Source organism: Aquila chrysaetos, chromosome 12, assembly GCF_900496995.4.
Source record: "Aquila chrysaetos chrysaetos chromosome 12, bAquChr1.4, whole genome shotgun sequence".
Lineage (NCBI taxonomy): Eukaryota > Metazoa > Chordata > Aves > Accipitriformes > Accipitridae > Aquila > Aquila chrysaetos.
The window spans coordinates 22,525,693-22,545,519 of NC_044015.1; the positions used below are offsets into that span (position 1 = coordinate 22,525,693).

The 19,827-nt window shown below is 39.6% G+C and overlaps 1 protein-coding gene across 1 annotated transcript in view; it reads left to right on the plus strand.

Moving 5' to 3' along the window:
* DPYD (dihydropyrimidine dehydrogenase) overlaps positions 1-19,827 on the plus strand; it is a 372,599-nt gene that overhangs the window by 307,345 nt on the left and 45,427 nt on the right. The window contains exon 20 of the mRNA XM_030033578.1: positions 14,567-14,746. Within this exon, the coding sequence (XP_029889438.1) occupies positions 14,567-14,746 (180 nt within the window). The remainder of the gene's footprint in view (positions 1-14,566; positions 14,747-19,827) is intronic.

Here is a 19,827-nt window from a genome sequence, read left to right on the forward strand (position 1 = left end):
TGGAAGTCACACATGTCCCCTGTTGCTCCAACATGGATGTCTGTAAAAGCTCTCTACATAGCAATGATTTAAAATCCACCCATATAGCGCTGCTTCCTAGCAGGGCCGCCTGTAGCTTTGCCCCGAGCCCTGTTTCAGACCCACCTTCACCCATCTCCGCCTCCCACTTGCCCTGGACGGGATGTAACACCTTGTAGTCCTGTTCCTACAGGCACTGTGCTCTTGTCGTCACCATGTCATATTCAGTCCATGCACGCCTGCTGCCTCTGGACCTTGCACCATGACCCTCCTCATCTCTCATGCAAGGGAATAAGGTGGGAATATACCCCACCTCAGAGACAGAGCCGCCGTCATGCTGTATCTGTCCCGTGCCCTTCTTTCCTGCCCCACACCAGTTGTGTATGAAACCTCAGGGATCTGAGGAAGAACAAAGCCATTCTGGAAGTATGACAGCCCATGATAGGAAAGCAATAGTGATGGTTTTTGCCCCTGCAAGATAAAATCTCCCTCCAACACAGAACGTGGTTGTTTTTATGAGACTACTAGTGTTTTTTGTAACGTTTTCAAGGAGCATTCTTGTTGGTACCTCTTTGGAGCCAGAGTCTCAACGGATTCAGGACAGTTTGACTATTATTTTTTCTTCAGCAGGCTTTTTACTGAAGCATTTAGCTGAGGGATTTTTATAACAGCAGGATGGCCTTTTGTGTGTGAATAAACAAGCTTTTCTATCACAAAATAGTGGGACTTGAACTATGAGAGAGTATTGTTATTCTATTTGTGCAGATGTGAAACCTTGTGAGGAACCCTTCTATATGGTATAAAATGCCATGGGTATCAGAAAATAAAAGCAAGGCTCTGAAAATATAATCACTGAAATGACAGGGAAAAAAAAATACCATTTCATAAACATTATATCACGTCTTAAGGTTTAGATGCTACCATTTTCTCCACCCTAATCTCAAAAAAAACCCCACAAAAACCCATGAAGTAAATGTATGCTGTAATAATTCATCATATTTTTCCCCATTTTATTTTGGTTTTTTTTTTTTTAATTTTCATTAAGGTCCCTGATGCTATTTCTCTATGGTTTTTTATGGCTACAGAACTGCAAAGTAGAGAGCTGGTTCTCCATGCACTGAATTAGTGCTCTTTTAAGCTCGTCTCAGTGTCTGTTCAAGACAGTGAAGACACTGAAATTTGAGTTAAGTGAAGACTAGATGAGGCCAAAAAATTCTCATCCAGGAATTATCATTTATGCCATTTAATGGTATGGAGAGTGAAAAACTAGAAGAGATTGAAATCATGGGAGTGACAGAGCAGGGCAGTGATAGAGTAGACCCTCTGTTTTACAATTCGAGGTTAAGTTTATACTGATGACACTTGGAAAAAATTTATTTTATCTTGCAATGAATAGCAGTGATTTTGAACGCATAGGAAGGGCTCAGTCTTTCCTTGTGTCTAATCTCAGCTCTGTGTGAGGAGAAAGATGTCAGGTGGGTGGCTGCAAGCCTTAAACAACCACAGGTGCCATCGGTGTGGCAGAGCAAGGCTGGGCTTCTCCTGCCTGGACTCGCCAAGAGTCCACCCTTCCTCTGCCCCCAGCTCGTCCTTACACCAGCGCATGGCGGGAGCAGAGGCTGAAGGCTTTGCTTTGTGTCAGTCAGAGAGTGCTCCACGGGCAGATAAGCCCAAGAACGGGCACGCTTTGGCACCAACTAGACACCATAAAGTTTCTGATGCAGGCTGTAGCTCAGGGGGTAGAAGAACAAAACCTTTCTGTACAAAGCTGTCCATGATACAGAGAAGTTAAGATGTTGGAGCTAATTCTTCTTTCACCAGTTAAATTGGTAAGTGAAGAATAGATTACTGGATGCAGTGGCAGGCCACCAAAATGATATGAGACGAGATTCAAGGTGTGGCTCTTTACATCCACCAACAATTTTAAGGAAAAAGAATACCACTTAAGGCAAAATGACTTTTCAGATATAAGTCCTTTGATTGCGATAAATGTAGTCTCACGTGGAAATAACAGGGTTTAGTCCCTATTCCCGAAGAAATGACGTCCTTTTGAGTATCCTCAGTCACATTTGAGCTTTGTGGCCATTTTCACTGAAATTTTCCGGAAGATAGAAAGTATTTTGCTATAAAAAGTTTTGAGAAAACAAAAAAGTCAGGCAGAGGATGGAGCATACCTGCATTCCTTCCCTGTAAGCGTGAGCGTGCTATGAGCTCACCTTTATTAGACCTCTGAGAATCCACATGGGACAGTGCTGTTAGGACTGTGTCAGCCACAGGAAAGGCTTTAATTGGCAGTCACACCTTATTAGACGTCAGAGAACCCAACCAGGAGACACAGAGCTGCTGGAAGCCAGGTATCATTAGTTCTGCTGCTCACAGAGCCGCGTGCTTAAAAAAGTCTTCAATGGACACAGCGCTGAATGGAGTGGCCCTTTTCTGCAGAGCTAAAATTTGCAGTACATGCAGAAACAAAAGAGGGAACAAAGTGCTGTTTGAACATGTAGACATAAAATCAAAAGGAAAATGAATGTGAGAGAGAGAAGAGTTGGGACAGACATACTCAAGTGATCACTTCTGATAAGCATTTCATTATTTTCTGCTTTTTTCTTAGCTCAGTGCTAATTACAGAAACTCAGCCTGTTTTCAACTGTCTGTCTGTCTTCTTTGGTAATAAAAAAAAAGTCATTAGAGGACTGCCACACTTGCTCCATTACAGATGCTTGGGATGGAAATTGCTAATTGATAGTGAGAATTTTCTGTGAGAATTCCTTTAATGGAAATTGGAATTTGTCAAACAAAAACAATCTAGAAAGCTTTTTGGTTATAGTTGGAAAAAAATATCAAATTAGAACAGGTTTTCATTATTGATTTTTACTTTTATTATCTTGCCACTTTTAATGAAAAGTTGCAATATTCAAATCAGCACATTGTAAAGTTACGGACTAAACTCTAAACTAATAATGCCTTTTATTTTGTGCAGTTTTGCTGTAGTTTTACATTTTATTTGGAGCTGCTTAAGGGATTTATCTATTAGCTTTCCTTTATTTCTGCTCGTTTCACCAGCTAGTAAATGAGGTCTGCATAGATAGGATTGTTATTTCATGAATTTGTAAGACTGAATTCAAGCTCATTCCGTAACAATTGCTATTTGTCATTCTTATAATGGATTCTCATGCAAAGTAGGTTTAACTATCACTGAATGGTCTCAATTGAGCATCAGCTCAAATGCTGTCCTATACCAGTCACTCCAAGTCTCTGCAGAGGATTTGCTCTCTGCTTTTATACCTGGGGACATTGAGCCTGCTTCTCTTTGCCCTTCTGCCCAGGTGTCTACCCTGCTTCCCTGGGTCTGGTGACATACGGACTATAAGGGTTGAGGAGATGTGAAGAATAACTGCTTTGGCAACATGCTCTCTCCATCTCTCCCAAGGATCCACAATATTGCTTGTCTTTCCACAACCCACTACTGCTGCACCTATTTTTAATGTGGATTCACATTACTGATGTGGATTTGTGCTTCTGCTATCTTATGTGAACAAGCACAGAGCTGTCCTCCCTGTAGGTAAAACCACGTGGTGTGAATTAACATCAAGTGAATTTTGTTTCTAAGTTTACAAAGTAAAAGCAACATGGAGATGACTCTTCAAAAGAGGCTCAGTTAAGTGTTGAAGAAATTGTGGGCAAGTTGGTTTGCTCAGCTCAGGTTGCTTTCAGACACGAAGCTAGCTCTGTTATAGACAGAGTTCCCCTTGTGTACCAGTGTGGAGGTGACTGGAAATTGAATCTGAAAATGTACACAGCTCCTTGTTGGATATTGAAAATATAAATAGAAGGAAAGATAAGCACAGTAGAAAATGCTGAGTTTCTTTTTTTGTTACTACCATCTCCAATAATTACTTAGGGAATTTCCTGTGTTTTGTTTTAAATTATATGTCTTAACAAGTCCCCCTCTGCAGGGGACTTGTTTTCCAAAAAGGGAAAACATAAAACATTCAGGATTGCAAAGCTCTGCCATCAGAGAAGTTTTTCTCGGAAACATTATAGGTCATACAAAGAAAATACTCATGTAAGAAATTTTCCTTTTTGTATCGTAGCAGCTCCATTGATCTTTCAGTCAGAGGCTGTAGCTGGCAGTAAAAGGAAGAAAGGGAGAGCAAGTGGTGGAGGAGGTCATGCTTGGGGAAGGCACAGACCTGGAGCCCACACCGGCACAGGTGTGCACTGCCGTCCAGCTCGGCTTGGGCTCGGTGCGGGGATAGCTGGAGTTTGGTCACCGATCTGCCGTTTTTTTCCAGTGGTAGAAAAATCTTTTTCTGCCCAGGAAGGAGGGAGCAATCCGGGCATGTGAGCCCTGATGCCATTTTGAAGTTTTTTTTCCTGCTACAACACAAGCTCCCTGACACAGATTGATCTGGCTGGCGAGAGGTCCTTTTATCCATGCAATTTGAATGAAAGAAACAAACAGTGAAACCATTTTTCTGAAGCTGGCAGTACGTTTAAGAAAGGGTTTAACTTCCTTCAATATCTGAGTTATGTCGTTGCTTTTCTTGCTGATATTTATTATTTGGACAGAGATACGTAAAACAATCCCTAAGGAAATGTGAAAGTGGCATTTTATCTCAGACACGAAGGACTTGGAGGGTCAGAACTATTTTATTCACATGAATCTCACTCTTCAATGGACACAGCAGCTGCTGCACAAATTCATACAGGGAAGCTGATAAAGGATGAAAGTAATTTTAGCTGAAATAAAATGTGAGAGTACTAGAGGGAAAGACTCACAAGGATAAGGGGTTAATCATTGCAGGACTGAACGGAGGTTCCAAAATGGAAAAATTGCTTTTCTGTTTGATTTTGAGAGGTCTGCAGCTTTCAAAATTCTGGTCACAGGAGGGTGTCCCTCAGTAGATGGTTCTCATTAGAGTTTGTTGAAAACTTCTTTGAGGAAACTGTTTTTCATTGACAAATTTCATTTAATCAAAATAGATCTGGGTTCAAGTCCCTGCTGTGTCTGATTCAGAGTGTACTGGGATGAAGAATGCTGAAGCTTTACCCTGGATCCGTTATGCATTAATGAACCTGAGTATTACCAATGATCAGGAAATAGTTATTCTGTCACAGGGAAGTTCAAGGATGGAAAAGTTTTCCAGTTTAAACTGATAATCAACATTCTAAAAATGTGTGGAATTAACACATTTAAAGAAAAAAGTATTATTTGGGTGAATCAAATCTTTGTTTCAACTATTTTGCAACATATTTTAGTTTTGACCTTTTCATTCCAATTAACTTGGATTGCAAAACAGACATTTTCAGGTTAAATGGAGCAGTTGCATTCCATGTTGTCAAACAGCACATATTGGTAATTGTGAAACTCTTTTCCACACGTTTTTCAGAACACAGTTCTTTTCTGAAAAACCTGCTTTCCTAGAACCACACTCACTTCTGACAAATATGTCTTTCCAAAAATGCAATAACGGACCAACTCCAGTCTAGAGAGGATGGCATTCCTGTTGGTTAGCTCTCAGAAAACAAAATCTTAAAAACACTGCTAACTTCTGACTAAATGTGTCATGTTACTTGATGACTTTTAACATCAAACCACCAGATCTGAGAGACTTAACTGATACCTGTTTTAGAAATATCTTTGGAGGAACTGGAGGATACAGCTCATGGAAATGGGTCGAGTAAAATTACGTCTACCTGGCACAGCTGCTGATGCTGTACCAGCAGCTGCAGAACCACTGGGAGAACTGAAGGATTTCATTTTCCACAACAGTACTTACAAGAGAGAGGCAAGACCTTTGGGTGTTAATAAATGAAATATGAAGTGATATTCAACATAAATTTAAAGATAGTTGTAGAGCCTCTATATGTGATTGGACTGTTTACACAGGGGAGTTAGCTCATCTGCTTTCAAAAATATGTTTAATTTTGTAGATCTACAGTACAATGATACAGTTTGCTGTAGATGGCTGATTAGGAGGCTGTTTCCCACACTCCTCAATGCTCAAGGCATGTGGAATCATATTTGTTTTCTTAGGAAAGATGATCACGATCAGCACTTTTATCAGTGTGTGTGCCCACCTACTGCATAAAGGTCCACTTTGTAGTTCCAAGAACTGACAGAATGCTTTAGTGAGATAAGGAAATATAACCATTCCTCTAGGGGTGGTTGACAGGGAAAAAAAAAATACCACAATTACCTCAGGGAACCTTCTGAAAATTCTTGATTTCTTCTGCAATTCCCCTCTCAGAGACACGGGATACAAAATTGCATCATTCAGGGTCCCTTGATAAGTGCCAGTTTCCCACTCCCAAACACCCAGTTTAGCTATTTAGATCAAAGATACATTAATTGGCAGAGAAGAACTTAAGGGAAGGAAAAATACATTTGAGTAGGCTAGGAATTAATGCATCAGATAACATTCCTAAAGGATCTCTTACAGTGCTCTTATACCCTGCCGTGCCCTCATCTGATAAGTGGCTAATGGATTCTAGACTTTTTTCTCCTCCTTCATTGTTGGCCACTCACAGTTGCCCAAGGTTGCTGGAGTGCAATACATGAACAAGGTCTATCTTTCACCCCCAAAAATCAGGTGCTTCGGGGTCTCTGTGCCAGCAGGAGTAACTGTCACCTTGGTGCTGGGGAGGCTTTTCATTACAGCCTGCCTCAGGAGGCTGCTGTGGCTTCAACACAAGCTGTGTGGCTCTTCTTGCTGCCCAGCTACTGCATCCTTATTTCCTTACCTGTGGTCCCTGCCTTGATGCTCCCTAAATGTCAGCTCAGCTCTGCTCAACACCACGTCAGCGTTATGTTGTCCTGTTGTAGAGAGGATCCAAGCTGTACCGCAGATAGAGCTCTTATCCCGCAAGCTTGTCTTGTATGGACTGGAGACCTTCTCCTTTTAACTCATTTTGAGGTCCATTACTTACTGACATTAGCCTATACTTCTCATTAGAACGACACTTTACCTCAAGCTTGTCTGATGAACTCACTTGAGGTATAACAAAATAACTGAAATACTTCATTACTGACACCCACATGGCACCGGACCATCCAGTCATTTTTTTTTTTTATAGATTTCTTAAGCCCTATGTGAATGGTTGCCTACTCTGCAGAGCCTGGAGTTGTTAGCATCTTTGAATCTTTCTTCTGTGTGTTGCCCCTCAAGTGTCTCTGGTAAGCCCTCCGCTCAATAGGACTTCAAGTCTAGGACTCAGTAAAAAAGATGATGTGTTTTTTTCCCCACAATTCAGACAATTCATAGGTGTAATATTTGAGTCCTTCAAACTGCTTTCTGAATGCCGTACTGAACTTCAGAAGAAATACTAGTTCATTTCATGTATATTAGCTCAATTCTGATGTTTTAAAAAGGCTATCAGCTATCACCTAAGTCAGTTTTGCATCTTGATCCAGTATCTGAAGCCTTGTTAAGTAACATCCCATCTGCTGACCTGTATCTCTAGAGTCATTTAAGCAGCTAATGTGAATGAATCAAGTCATTCCATCTGTACTGTATCAATATTTGGAAAGCTTTTTCTTACTTACAAATTTGTTCTTTAAAACAAAGAATCTCATTTTTTTTCCAGAGAGTGCACCACATTGTCCGATAATCCACTTCCTCTAATGTTCTTAATCCTACAACCCTCTAGCAAAAGTAATAATTGCTGATAGAAAGGATAATTTAGGCTACGCATTTAATGTACTGGTAAGTCAGTGTTCAACGAGACATGAGGAGGAGGAACAATCATTATACAGGCAGCCTTTCCATAAATATTGGAAGATATCCTGAAGATTGTAAGTGCAGAAACCCATCTCAGAGGATATTTTGTCTGCTTACTCTCACATTGCAGCTCTTGCCACATTATTATGAGTACTGTGTCAGACAACCAATGCTGTGTGTACTGCTTTTTACTTTGTAGATCTGGGCACATCTAAATCATTGTATAGGGGCTAGAAAACATACATTTTCGTTTCTATAGGCAAGAGTATGCAGCGTAGGGATTGCATGGCCCAGAAAGATCTCCCTTTAGTTGAGTCAGTTTTTGCTAGTTGCTTTTGAGAATAAATTTTAAATGGTATGTGTGCCTTACCCAGATTATCATGCTCTTGCCCACTACAGTAAAATTAATATTCTTAAGGCTGTCGATTCATATGCATACCTGGGTGGGCACAAATAGAATCCTTCCTGAAGTACCTTGCATTCATTTACAACTTCAGTCTTTTTCCACCAGAATCTTAATCAATAGACACTAATAAAAAAAGCAGTAGCCTCAACTATACATTGAAAACCAGCTTAGAATCATTCATAAATGTTTCTCTAACAGGAAGGTGGATTTATGTCTTCAATACTTATCAGGAAGAATTTTTAATAGAAAAAGAAAGCTTCTATAAAAAGATGATAAGTAGTGCTAAAATTGAAAATATATTATAATACAAAATCATAACAGTAAATCTTTTGCTTACCATTTGGGCATATCAGTAAAAATATTTCAAAGGAAGTCAACCAAATTAATGTAAAAGCAAAATTGTTAATCCATTGTAAAACCTCTCGCAGGTATCTCAGAGGAATAATAGTTGTTTATCCCCTTGCTATGGTGAGAATATTAGAAACTGTGAAGTCAAAGGCCAATTTCCTAATCGGATGGCATTTTGAGAGCTATATTATTTAGAGATCCTATGCAGTTTAGAACCAAAGCTGAAATAAGTCTCCGTCTTCTGGGGAAGCAAGATGGCATTCTGCTAAATGCTAGAATTTTATCATTTGAAGGGAAAAAAAAAAGCAAAAAGAAAGCAGCCAGTGAGACCTAAGAATATAAAAGCATTTGAGATCTCAGAAGGAGTTTAAATCAATGCATTGCCACAGTTACAGCACAGATGAAAGAGCCTGCTGTCTCAATTGCCAGGAAACTACTTAGAAACTCTCACTTTGATTTTTTTTTTTCTTTTTGGTAGTCCGTTACATTACCACTAAATGCAATATATGGGGACATCACTGCTTTGATGTTGTACAGCTACAACAAATGGAAACTAATATGGTAGAACAGTCAAGCTATGTGATTTGCGTTTGTATATACAAATATATACCCATCAATCTTCTTACTTCTAGACCGTGTATCACTGCCACCTATGTGCCTCCTTACTGTTACTTCTGTTTTCATAAAAATGACAATTACTTTACACCCATATTCTGAAAAAAGAAACGTATTTCGGAGGAGTGTAAAAATTAAAATTTTCTCCAAGCTATTGTCTCCTACCACAGATTCATGGCTGGCAAAGGGTTTTAATAGTGCTTTGAGAAAATTTCAAATAGGAGCACAGGTGCTGCCAGACATTGCAGCATTCTTGTTCTCACAGATCTAGTCACACCAAGAACACTTACGCTTCTTGCAAGCAACACGTTATTAAACAGGCTAGATTCTCTGACCTGCTCCAGCCTTTTGCAGTGAACTAGCAGTATATGAGATTATAGACACACTACCTCTTGTTAGTTGAAAGTAGTGTAGGGAAGAATTGGTACAAACACGTCTAGATCTGCATCTCCTCTGCTGCCTCTGCTGAAATTCCTGTGATTGATGGAATAGAAAGAATGCAGGTGGGGACTGGGGTCCATTTTTGGCACTGTCTTCCCCACCATCACCTGTCCAGCTGGGGTATAATAATGAGTTTGTGTAAAAACTGAAGGTCATGGGGTAAGAGACAGTGGACAGAGTAATGCCTGAAGAGGAGTGCATTGTTACCTCTTTCTAGTGTTACAGAAAATATTTTCTCCTCTGCAACATCCCCCATGTTGCAGGGAGATGCAAGGACAACACTGATAGGAATTGCTTTCGTGGGTGATCTGGCTGGAAGTACCTCAACCACTTTGTCCAGGTTCTGCACAGATGGCACAGATCTTCCACACTGTCTCTCAGGATATACCAAAGTTTGGACAGGAACCACATCCATTTTTGTAGAGAGCAAAACGAAAATAAAATGCAGTGTCTGTGTATTTTTCTCATTGCTCCTAGAAACAAAGACTATGGACAAAATCTAAAAGGTCTTACACAGACAGAGCTCTCAGTAAACGGTGCAGGGGATTTGCCTCAGTAAAGACTTCAGAAATTGGCATATCTTTGTTGTGTAATGATTCTGCTAAAAGCAAAGGCATTGAGAATGTTTTTTACATTGAAAATTTACAACTTTTTCTTCAAAAAATGTAAATTTAAAGTTTCAGATTGATGTGAATGATTAATTAGAATCATGTAACCTATAAAATTCTTTTTACACAATAATAATCTCCTGACAATTTACTCCAGCTCCTCAAGTAAGATTTGTAATGGCTCTAGATCCTTTGACAAAGTTAGAGTCAGTATTTATGTTTATTTAGTGATAGAGCAGACAGGTCATTTCTTATGCAAGATATCAGCAGGGACCTTTGCATGCCTCTCCCATCATTGCATTTTGCAGAACAGTTTTACTTAGAGCCTTAGCCTGTGATTCATTTCACATCCCCATTCCCCAGTGAGATCATTTGGTGTATGTTTGATTTACCATCAGCAAAGCAGGCATTGTGTCTTCTAGTATCTCAGACATGTCTGTATAGATTAGAATTGTAACCTACAGTTGCAACTTATACTGAACAGTTTTAGATTTCAGAATACTGAGAGCACAATATAATACATAGCATGTTGGCCTGCTTGTCTCTGTTGGGATGTAAGGGGCAATCATTGGAGTGTGGACCTGGAGGAAAGGGGAGAAGGTCCGATCTTAAAAATGAAATCGTAGCAGTTCTACTGCCAAGGCAGAGCCAAGCAGTGCAGTAAAACCAAGCTCATGCAAAATTATCTCTGTGTATATTGGTGCAATATGAATAATATAGGTTACCTTTTGAAGCAGGAAAAATGTAGCAGCTTTCTCTTCTAGCCCAAGTTCTAGTCCAAAGCTAGAGACAAACACAGCCAAGGCAGCAGGACAGCACTTGTCAGCAGCACAGCTAACAGCTTCACTGTGATCTGGACCTCACTCTGTCCCATAGGTTGCTCACAGGGCTTCTTTCTCATATTCCAAAGAAGAAAAAACTACTTTCTACCTAAATGTTTCAAGTGAGAGCCTGGCTCAGTGAACAGTTGAATGTTAATTTACTCATAAAACAGATTCACTTACATTATTTAGGATCAAGGGATATTAAACAGGTGTCATCTCTGCCATGTGAAGTCCCAGCACTACTGCTTGCCAGAACCTGGGCTGATAAACCACTTGAGCAACTGATCTACACTTGCTCTGTTTCTTATACTCATCCACAAGCGGCTTCTGTTGGCCACACGATACAGACTGCTGGTCTGGCACAATATGACCATGTGTATGTTCTCAGTTGTGAAGTTCTATTTTTGTTCAGGCTTTTGTTTCAGGGTCTAAAGGGAAGCACATTTTACTATGTTTGGTTGGTAAAAGCATGATGCTGAGAAGAGGAGCTGAGCGGGCAGGGCTGGATGCAGTTCAGTTTCATGCTGCTGCTCCGATCGGTGTGCAAAGCATGGGTAACAGCTGTACAGCAGCACCCTGCTCACCTTTATCTCCTGTTGAGGTGGTTCAATAAGACATTAAATGAGAAGGGGTAGCAATCCAAAGGTAGTTCCATTTTAAATATGGCCATAGCTGGACTGCTCTTCCTGCTTTTCCTGCTCTTCACACCCATAAAATAAGATACCAGCAGAAGAAGGGGCTCAAGGTTTCACTTTGCAAGGGAGGGGAAGCATGCCTGTTCCCAGTGCAAGCAGCAGGAGCGAAGCGGGGCATTAATGATGTGTGGAGACAGGTCGGTTCAGTTCTTCTGCAATTTTTCCGGATGCATGAGTTTGAGTCTCACCTGGTCTATTGCCCTGCCACTTCTCTTGTGCTGAAAAGAGGGCACAGTGTCATTTAAACTGGTGATTCAGAGGCAGCCAGGTATGATGCTAAAAACCTCTCTCTGTGGTGTGGAAATTGTCATGGCTGATGGGTCAGAGTGACCTTTTATCTTGACTTTGTTCACCACCTTTTAAAATGCAGCAAAGGCTTCTACATTGATTCGTGGAAGACACTGTAAGCCTAAAACACAAATCTCACCATCCGATATGTGCAACATAAGAAATTTCAAAGCTCAGAATGTTTTGGAATTTGCCAAAAGCATGTTGGTTTTGTATGTGTTAATGTTTGAATCTCTCTTATTCTAGGAAAGGCCCGTAAACATAAGCACTTGCTTTTATCACAGTGAAATCAGTGAAAGGCATGTCTTTGGTTAATTATCTGCACCATTGGGCACCATAGTCATAAGGCTCCTACAGAAGAGGAGGGTCATCTGAAACCACTTGCTAATTCTGTGTCTAAGTCTTTCCATTTCAGATAACATTTTTCTTCAGTGCAGAGATTTACATTTTTCTTTAAAAATTGCATTTTGCCTTTGGTTCTGCAACCTGCCTGGCTTTCTAGGGAAGGCAAACAGTGCACTGCACATAGATTCACAGGGATCAAATGTTAGCTCTTAGTGTGATATCATCTTCTGCACATTTTTATATTATTGCAGTTCATAACACTGCACCACAAGATGGAAAACAGTAAAAGCCTCTTTATTTATAAGGTTATTACAGGTATCCTCCAGTGTATCTCATGTGTATACATCTTGTCAAAATATTTCAGGATTTTGACAACAGTGCCTGAACTTGTTTCAAGTGACATGACATGGCTTTTACCTGTATTTTTTTACAGTTTTAGTTTTTTTAAGAACAGCTAATAAAAGTGTTACCCATGCACTAAAAAAATAGAGAATCCCTTGGTGAACAAAAAGGCTTAAATAAGCATCAGTTGAGTTTTGCAGTTAAATAACCTGTACAGGAAATTATTATGATGTTCTTTATAATTGCTCTGGAAAAAAAAAAAGTCTTGAAGTCTATGGAAGGCGTAACAGAGCTAATTAATGCCCACACTGTTTCTTTAGAGAAACAGATTTTGTGTAACGTACATGTGCTGTATAGAAAATGTTCTTGTGCTTATTTGATAGTTTGCCCTTATTTTTAACTTGCACAGCTCTAGTGTATGGTATATTACAATGTAATGTGTACCTGTCTTCAGAATTGCAAGTTTTATTATCATTTCTGAAATGTGAAAAACAATTCCTGTATTTTTTAAGCATCAATGTCAATTATGATCCAAGGCATGTTTTCGTGTCCAAGGAGTGTGGATGTGTTTGTGCACATGCACACATTCATGTTCTGAAATAGGTGGCTATTTCATTGTTGTGTTCATTATGTGTGTATGTAAGTGTAGGTATTATCAGGAGCATTCTTTTTAGCTTTTAGAATAAAAGCTGAATCAGAGGCTGAAAACACTGACACATCTGGAATTTCAGAGCATTTCCAGGGACTGACAATTAATGGTACTCAACCAACCCTGCACCTCGTAAATGATGGATGATTAGAGTTTAGCTAATGAGAAGGTGTTCAGAGAAGAGTCAGGAATTTTTTATTCACTTGTCAGTTTGGTTGGGGATCTCTGTGGGTTTAAATCTGAGCTGATACCCACAATGTGGTCCAGAAGTATCCATGTAAATGATGAGACTGTTCTCTGCTGTCAGTAGTTTTGTGTTCACATGTTAGGCTCTGCAGGTCAGGGATCATTGTTTTATATGTTTACAAAGCTATATTGCTATCTGTGTTTCTACAGTATCTAAAATAAAGTGGCCTGGCCTCCCAGTACCACTGAATGGCAAATGGTGATTAGCAGAAGTGGACCATTCAGTTTTGTGCCTGGAAATGCTCACCCATACTAACAGCTCAGCTTAATGGGTGCTGTTTGCTGAGACACTTTTGTTGGAGCCAGATTCTTCTCAGGAGTATCCAGTGAAAGGACAAGAGGCAATGGGCACAAACTGGAACACAGGAAATTCTGTTTAAATATAAGAAAAAGGTGCAAGGGAAATGAAACACCGGACCAGGTTCCCCTGAGAGGTCTCTGTCTTTGGAGACATTCAAACCCCAGCTGAATACGGTCTTGGGTAGCCTCCTCTAGTTCACCCTTCTCTGAGCTGGGAGGGTGGACAAGACAGTCTCTAGAGATGCCTTGCAACCTCAGCAAGTCTGTGGTTCTGTGATTTGCTTGACTGGGGCCTAACTGGATATGTCTGTGCTTCCTGACAGAGCAGGCTGGGGAATACCACTGTGTGTCTGCAGGCAAAGGTCTGAGCATAGCTGGTGGTTTGCCAGTGTGCTTGGCATGCTCAGCATCAGCGGCCCGGAAGGCACGCTTGGGGCTGGGCTTGCAGGCTTACTTCTCAACAGCCTTCAGGTCAGGTCTAAGGGCTGCCATTAGGAAACCTAGGCATAATTAGTGTTATTGAGTCCTTTTTTTCCTGAACTGCAGTGGTGGTATCATGACATAGGATTAAGCAGCCAATTAATATCCTGAATTCTTGTAGTTCTTTCCCAGTGAAGTTGCAGGAAGGGTATATGATAATCAGTAAGTCCAAAGAGCTTGCTAATTCCATATGCTCCTCTGCCAGGATGTTGCTGATAACTGACTTATATTTCATAGGTGTGCAGTGCAATCCAGAATCAAGATTTCACTGTTATTGATGACTACTGCACTGGACTGCGAGCTCTTCTTTACCTGAAAAGCATTGAGGAACTTGAAGACTGGAATGGACAGAGTCCTGCAACCATGCGTCATCAGAAAGGAAAACCAGTACCTAGAATTGCTGATCTGATGGGAAAGGTATGTTGTTTCATTGCCATTCCTGTATAATGACACTATGTCTTGGTTTTGAATGCAATTCCATAATGATTGTATCCAGTTTCTGCTCCTTACCTTGGGTAACCGCTGCTGCTGTCACAATTAGTCACCAAGTCTTATTCCTACTGAGATTAACAAATATCTGAAGGCAGCTTAAGAAGACAAACTTGAGATGACTTGATATGGGATAACGTTTTTACTATAAATATGATCTCTCCACTTGATTCATAACATAATGTCTTTAAAAAAAGTGTAGGATGTAAAATTACAAATGCATTGGAACAAGTTCTGTAACTGCTTGTTTTAAAGAAACTCAGCTCAATTCAGAATGCTACTAATATTGTGCCAGAAGTTCCTGGGTATTCCAGCCAGGGTGCAACATCCAGGAGACATGAAAGCCCCCTAGCACTGGACCTGACCAGCTGAGACAGCTTGCCACAAACCAGCTGTTACTTGGAACACTAGATCAGGTAGGAGTGGCCCTTCGATCATCATACCTGAGCATCTCATGGTGTTTCATGTGTGCTGACTCCCAAACGCTCTGCAAGGCAGGGAAGTTCCAGGTGAGGAACAGTGACACTGAATAATTTAACAGATTCCGCAAGATCATTTAAACGTAGAAGATCTGTGGTGGAATAGGAATGTAAACTATGGTCTGAAATCGTAACCTCTGGGCTGTCTTTCCTCTCTGCTCTAGTAGTTCCCTGCTACAAAAGCATCCTTGGAGATTTTTGCCAGATGTAATGGGTTGCAGCCACCCCCAGTACTGCTCACCCCTCCACCAGGGCACCGGCTGATCCACGCTGAGAAGCAGGGAGGTGTAACTGGCTTCCTACTGATGCCTTGCTGCCTACTGCTCTAAGCAAAATACCTGCACAGCAGGAAGGCTGAGCTTTTGTTTCTGGTTACTAGAGGGGATCGCTTTGAAGACTGATTTCAGTTATACATCGTGCCTATTGATTATCCTTCCAAAAATCTGATATAACACTGTTGAAAATGTTGTAAAAAGTAAAGAATTACAAAAGAATAGGATTTGGAGTGTCAAACGCCTCCAAATCTCTGCTTATCGTTGCTGATGACTGGAGTTGGATTTAGCAGGAGATTAGAGACTCCTATATTGTTGTTGTTCTCTGTGGAGCTCTGAAAATTATAACATTACCTTCCAGGAGAAAAGACAATCCTATTCCTAAAGCTCTGGATAATATGCTGCTTAAAAATAAAACAAGATATAAGCAGTTTCATTTTCATCTACTTATGTTAAGCAGTTAAACCAGGCTCAAAGGGTTATATCTAAACTTCCTTCCTTTAACACCTGTAGAAACATACACAGCATTTCCAACTCATGTACAGAGATTTGTTGTAATTCTTCTTTAAAGCTCCATTCAATGTTCTATCTTTGTATTACCTTTGTATTTTACTAAACAGACAACCATTGTCGAGGGTGTTTCTCATGTCCTTTTGAATGAGAAGAAAAAAATATAATTCTTAGTCTTTTCTGCTTGTCACTACATCAATAATTAACTTTAAAAAGGTAGCGTGAAAAGATGCTTTAAGGAAGCATTTAATAATTCAAAGGAATCTTAACTTGAAACGGGTCACATGAAAAAGAATGAAAAACAAAGCCCTATGTAATCTTGTCTGGCTGGCTCTGTTAGACATTTAAAAAGAACAAGGCATACAGAATATAACTGTTTGTGTATTTGATTGCCCTTAGCACTGAATTATATCATTGGATCATTGCTACTAAATAATAACCTATAAAGTTAACCAGGCTGCATCACTGATAACGTATTGATATATTTTAAGCATAAGCTCAGGATGGCTAAGTATTTGTCCAGGAATGGACGTTCAAAGGAAAAGGCAGAAAAATAATACAACACGGGTGAAACGAAATACCATGATAAATGCTCCTACTAGGGGCAATCAAATACAAAGGCTTGATATCATTAATATTTATAATATCATAATTAGCAAGGCTGTGCCTAAGCAGTGTTATTAGTGTAACTAATTATGTTATCATAAACTAAGTTTGCAGTATTATAGGAATCAGTATTCTTACCTTCATAAATTATTATCAATATTGGATTTCATGTACTTGTGCCTAGCAAATTTAGTACTGTAGTTTCATCTAGATTGAAACACAAATATCTAGCTTGCTTGGCAGCAAGTCATAACACACACTTGTGATTCTCTTTCTAAAATAAATTCACTAAAAAGCGTGTACTCACTCTCTATTTGGAAAAGAGAAGATAGCCTGTTGATGAGACATATATGTTCTCATTGATAAAAGTAACATGTAGGGATGTATATGTTATACATGGAGTAAAATATGACAGACAAAATCCTGCATTACAATTTTAAAAACGTAAAAGGAGCTGTCCAAGTTTGTCTTGGTATTACTGTGAGATGAAATGCAGTTTTTTCAGTAAGACCCTGTGAGAAGCTAAACAGCAAATACTGATGAACTTTTGCATTAAAAAAAAAAGTGAAGGTGCTAATTTTGATATATTGTATTTTTGGTGCAGTAAATGTAAAAAATATAAAGGGATTATCCTCCATTTTGTTACAAAATTCCTATTAATTCTCATATAGAATCACAGGGTTAAGAAGTTCAGGCAATTGACAATTTAATGAGAAGGAACTGAGGGACAAGAATTATTTTCGACAGCATCAAGAACCACTTGCCTTCTGATTGTATACAAATTCATTGAGCCTCTCCCAGTTTTGAATATATTACAGAGTTAGGACCGGTCCTGTTCCTAGCTAAGTATGTTCATAATAGTATCTATTTTGATTCACAGTGCAATATTGAGTGTTAATGTCCATATATTTATATAACAGTGCACTATTCTTTTGATAATTCATTTTCTGTCCCAGTTTCAGCATCAAACAGATGCTGAGTGCAGAGTGTTGCTGCAGGAGAGTGACACAATAGAGTTATGTCATGAAATATTGTAGTATTTTATGACCAGAGTAAACTAAAAGATAAATACTTTCTTCTAAGTGGTACACCTGACATCAAACTGAAGCTGTCTTGCCATGCAGTCACCAGGTAAATGACAAACTGGACAGTTGTCACTGTCAGTTGTTACATTTATCACAATAATTTCTTTCCTAAGCAGAAAGAATACTAAAAATACTGTCCTAAATAGTGTCATATAATAAGCAGTTTAATAGCAAACATATCAACTTTTGGCTGAAAAAGAGAATCATGTTGATTAGTACCTGTTCATGCTTCTGCATTAATGAAACTAATACTTTCATCTGATAATTTATAGCCCTTAACATGTGAGAATCATCCTAGCACTGGAAAATATTTTGGAAACTTGAATGCTGTTTTTATGTTTTTCACTGTTGCAGAATGTATTTTTTGGTATGTAGACCCTAAATTTATCATCTTTGAGCCAGCTAGTAGATATTTTCTGATAGACTTTTCAGTAACGCTAGCTTTTTCCCTTTTGCTAACACAGCACTTGCTGCTGGAGTCAATACTTGCCATTGTCCAAGATGTGACCTGTGGTACTACACTGCCTGTAATAGCAGTGAGATTCCCACTTAGAAATGCTAACCTCAGCCATGGCTTGCAGTCACTGAGTGAAACTGTCTTCCATAGCTCCACCAATTTTATTCATTCCTTCCTGTTGCTGTAGCCTTATCCATAACCGCTCCAAAGACAGTCCTAGCACAGATGCTGCGTCAGACTCACAAAGGTGGACAAAGCCAGTCTTCTGGGCTTCCTTCCTCATTGCTTTTCTGATGGGTTATTTAGTTGTTTGGGTTTTTTTTTTTCTGTGGGAGGACCTGACATTTGAAGCCTTGACACAGATGAGTGTCATTAATATCACCTCTGAATCACCTCTCCATTAAATGCATGGAATAAAACTTGTCAGCTTGTCTCAGCTATAATCTCATCTTGCAAATCTCGACACTGAGATGAGAGAATGGCAAGGTAATGATGACACCACACTGCTTCTCACTGACTCCCTCGAGGAAGAACTTTTGTAAAAGCACACTTACCTCAGCATGAATTTAGGACTGAGATCAAGTGCATGATGCAATCAGGCAGACAGTTAAGATGTAGAGCATGCTCTTACAACCCAAAGTTATTAGGGTGGCTGCACAGGAGAGAGGGAGAGCACAGGTAGTATCCTTATAATCCAATATTAACAGAATTATGTTTTAAAATAATGTTCATGAGTTTCTCAGGAAGATACATGACCAGGAGCGATAAAGATAACTCTGTTCTCACCAGGTATCTGGATAAGGTACAGTATTCCCCAGAGGTGCAATTTGATCTCCTGTGTGTAGTCACTGTCTCACCTTGTCTGTTTATTACAGGACTCTTTCATTAGTTGCTTACTGATCTTACTCCAGAGAGCTGAAGTCATTATGTCCCAGAAATATACTGGTGTCAGCTGGTGGTCACAGAAGTGGTATAGTGGTTTTGTGTATAAACTTGCACCTCATGTCAGCTATAAAAAAATCATACTTAACGCAGTGGCCTGTATACATGCCAGGTGGCTAAACATTAAAAATATGGTAGTGTATTCCGTTGGTAGGTGGGGGCTTATAGGAAGAGATAAATGTATATGGATGTTTCATACCTTGCTTTCAGCACCAGAAGTTTTGCAAAAACTGACATTTATTTGACCATGTCTAAAGGTTAAAAAATTAAAAAGAAGAAAAAGTAATAATTTAAGCATCTTGATTCCAGAAGTATCCAAAACCCCAAACAAATTGGTTTTCATAGTGAATCCTCCTCAACTGTTAAGGTTGTGCTGTACTGAAAATGTTAAAACCATATCTGATAAAAACACGTTTATAGAAGGTGGTTTTCTCCAGCAGACAGATGAGAGAGAATGATCCTGAACATGCACAGTGTATGAACTTCAGTGAAGATTCTCATCACCTTAGATTTAGCAAGCTGCTGATTTTGTTCTCTGAATGCATGGACTTCCCATTACAACTAAAATACGCACTTCCTTCAAGTATCTACGGGTACTAACAGCTGAGTATTCTGAACAGTACAAACCTGCTAAATTCTATCCTGACTGCAGTCAAAT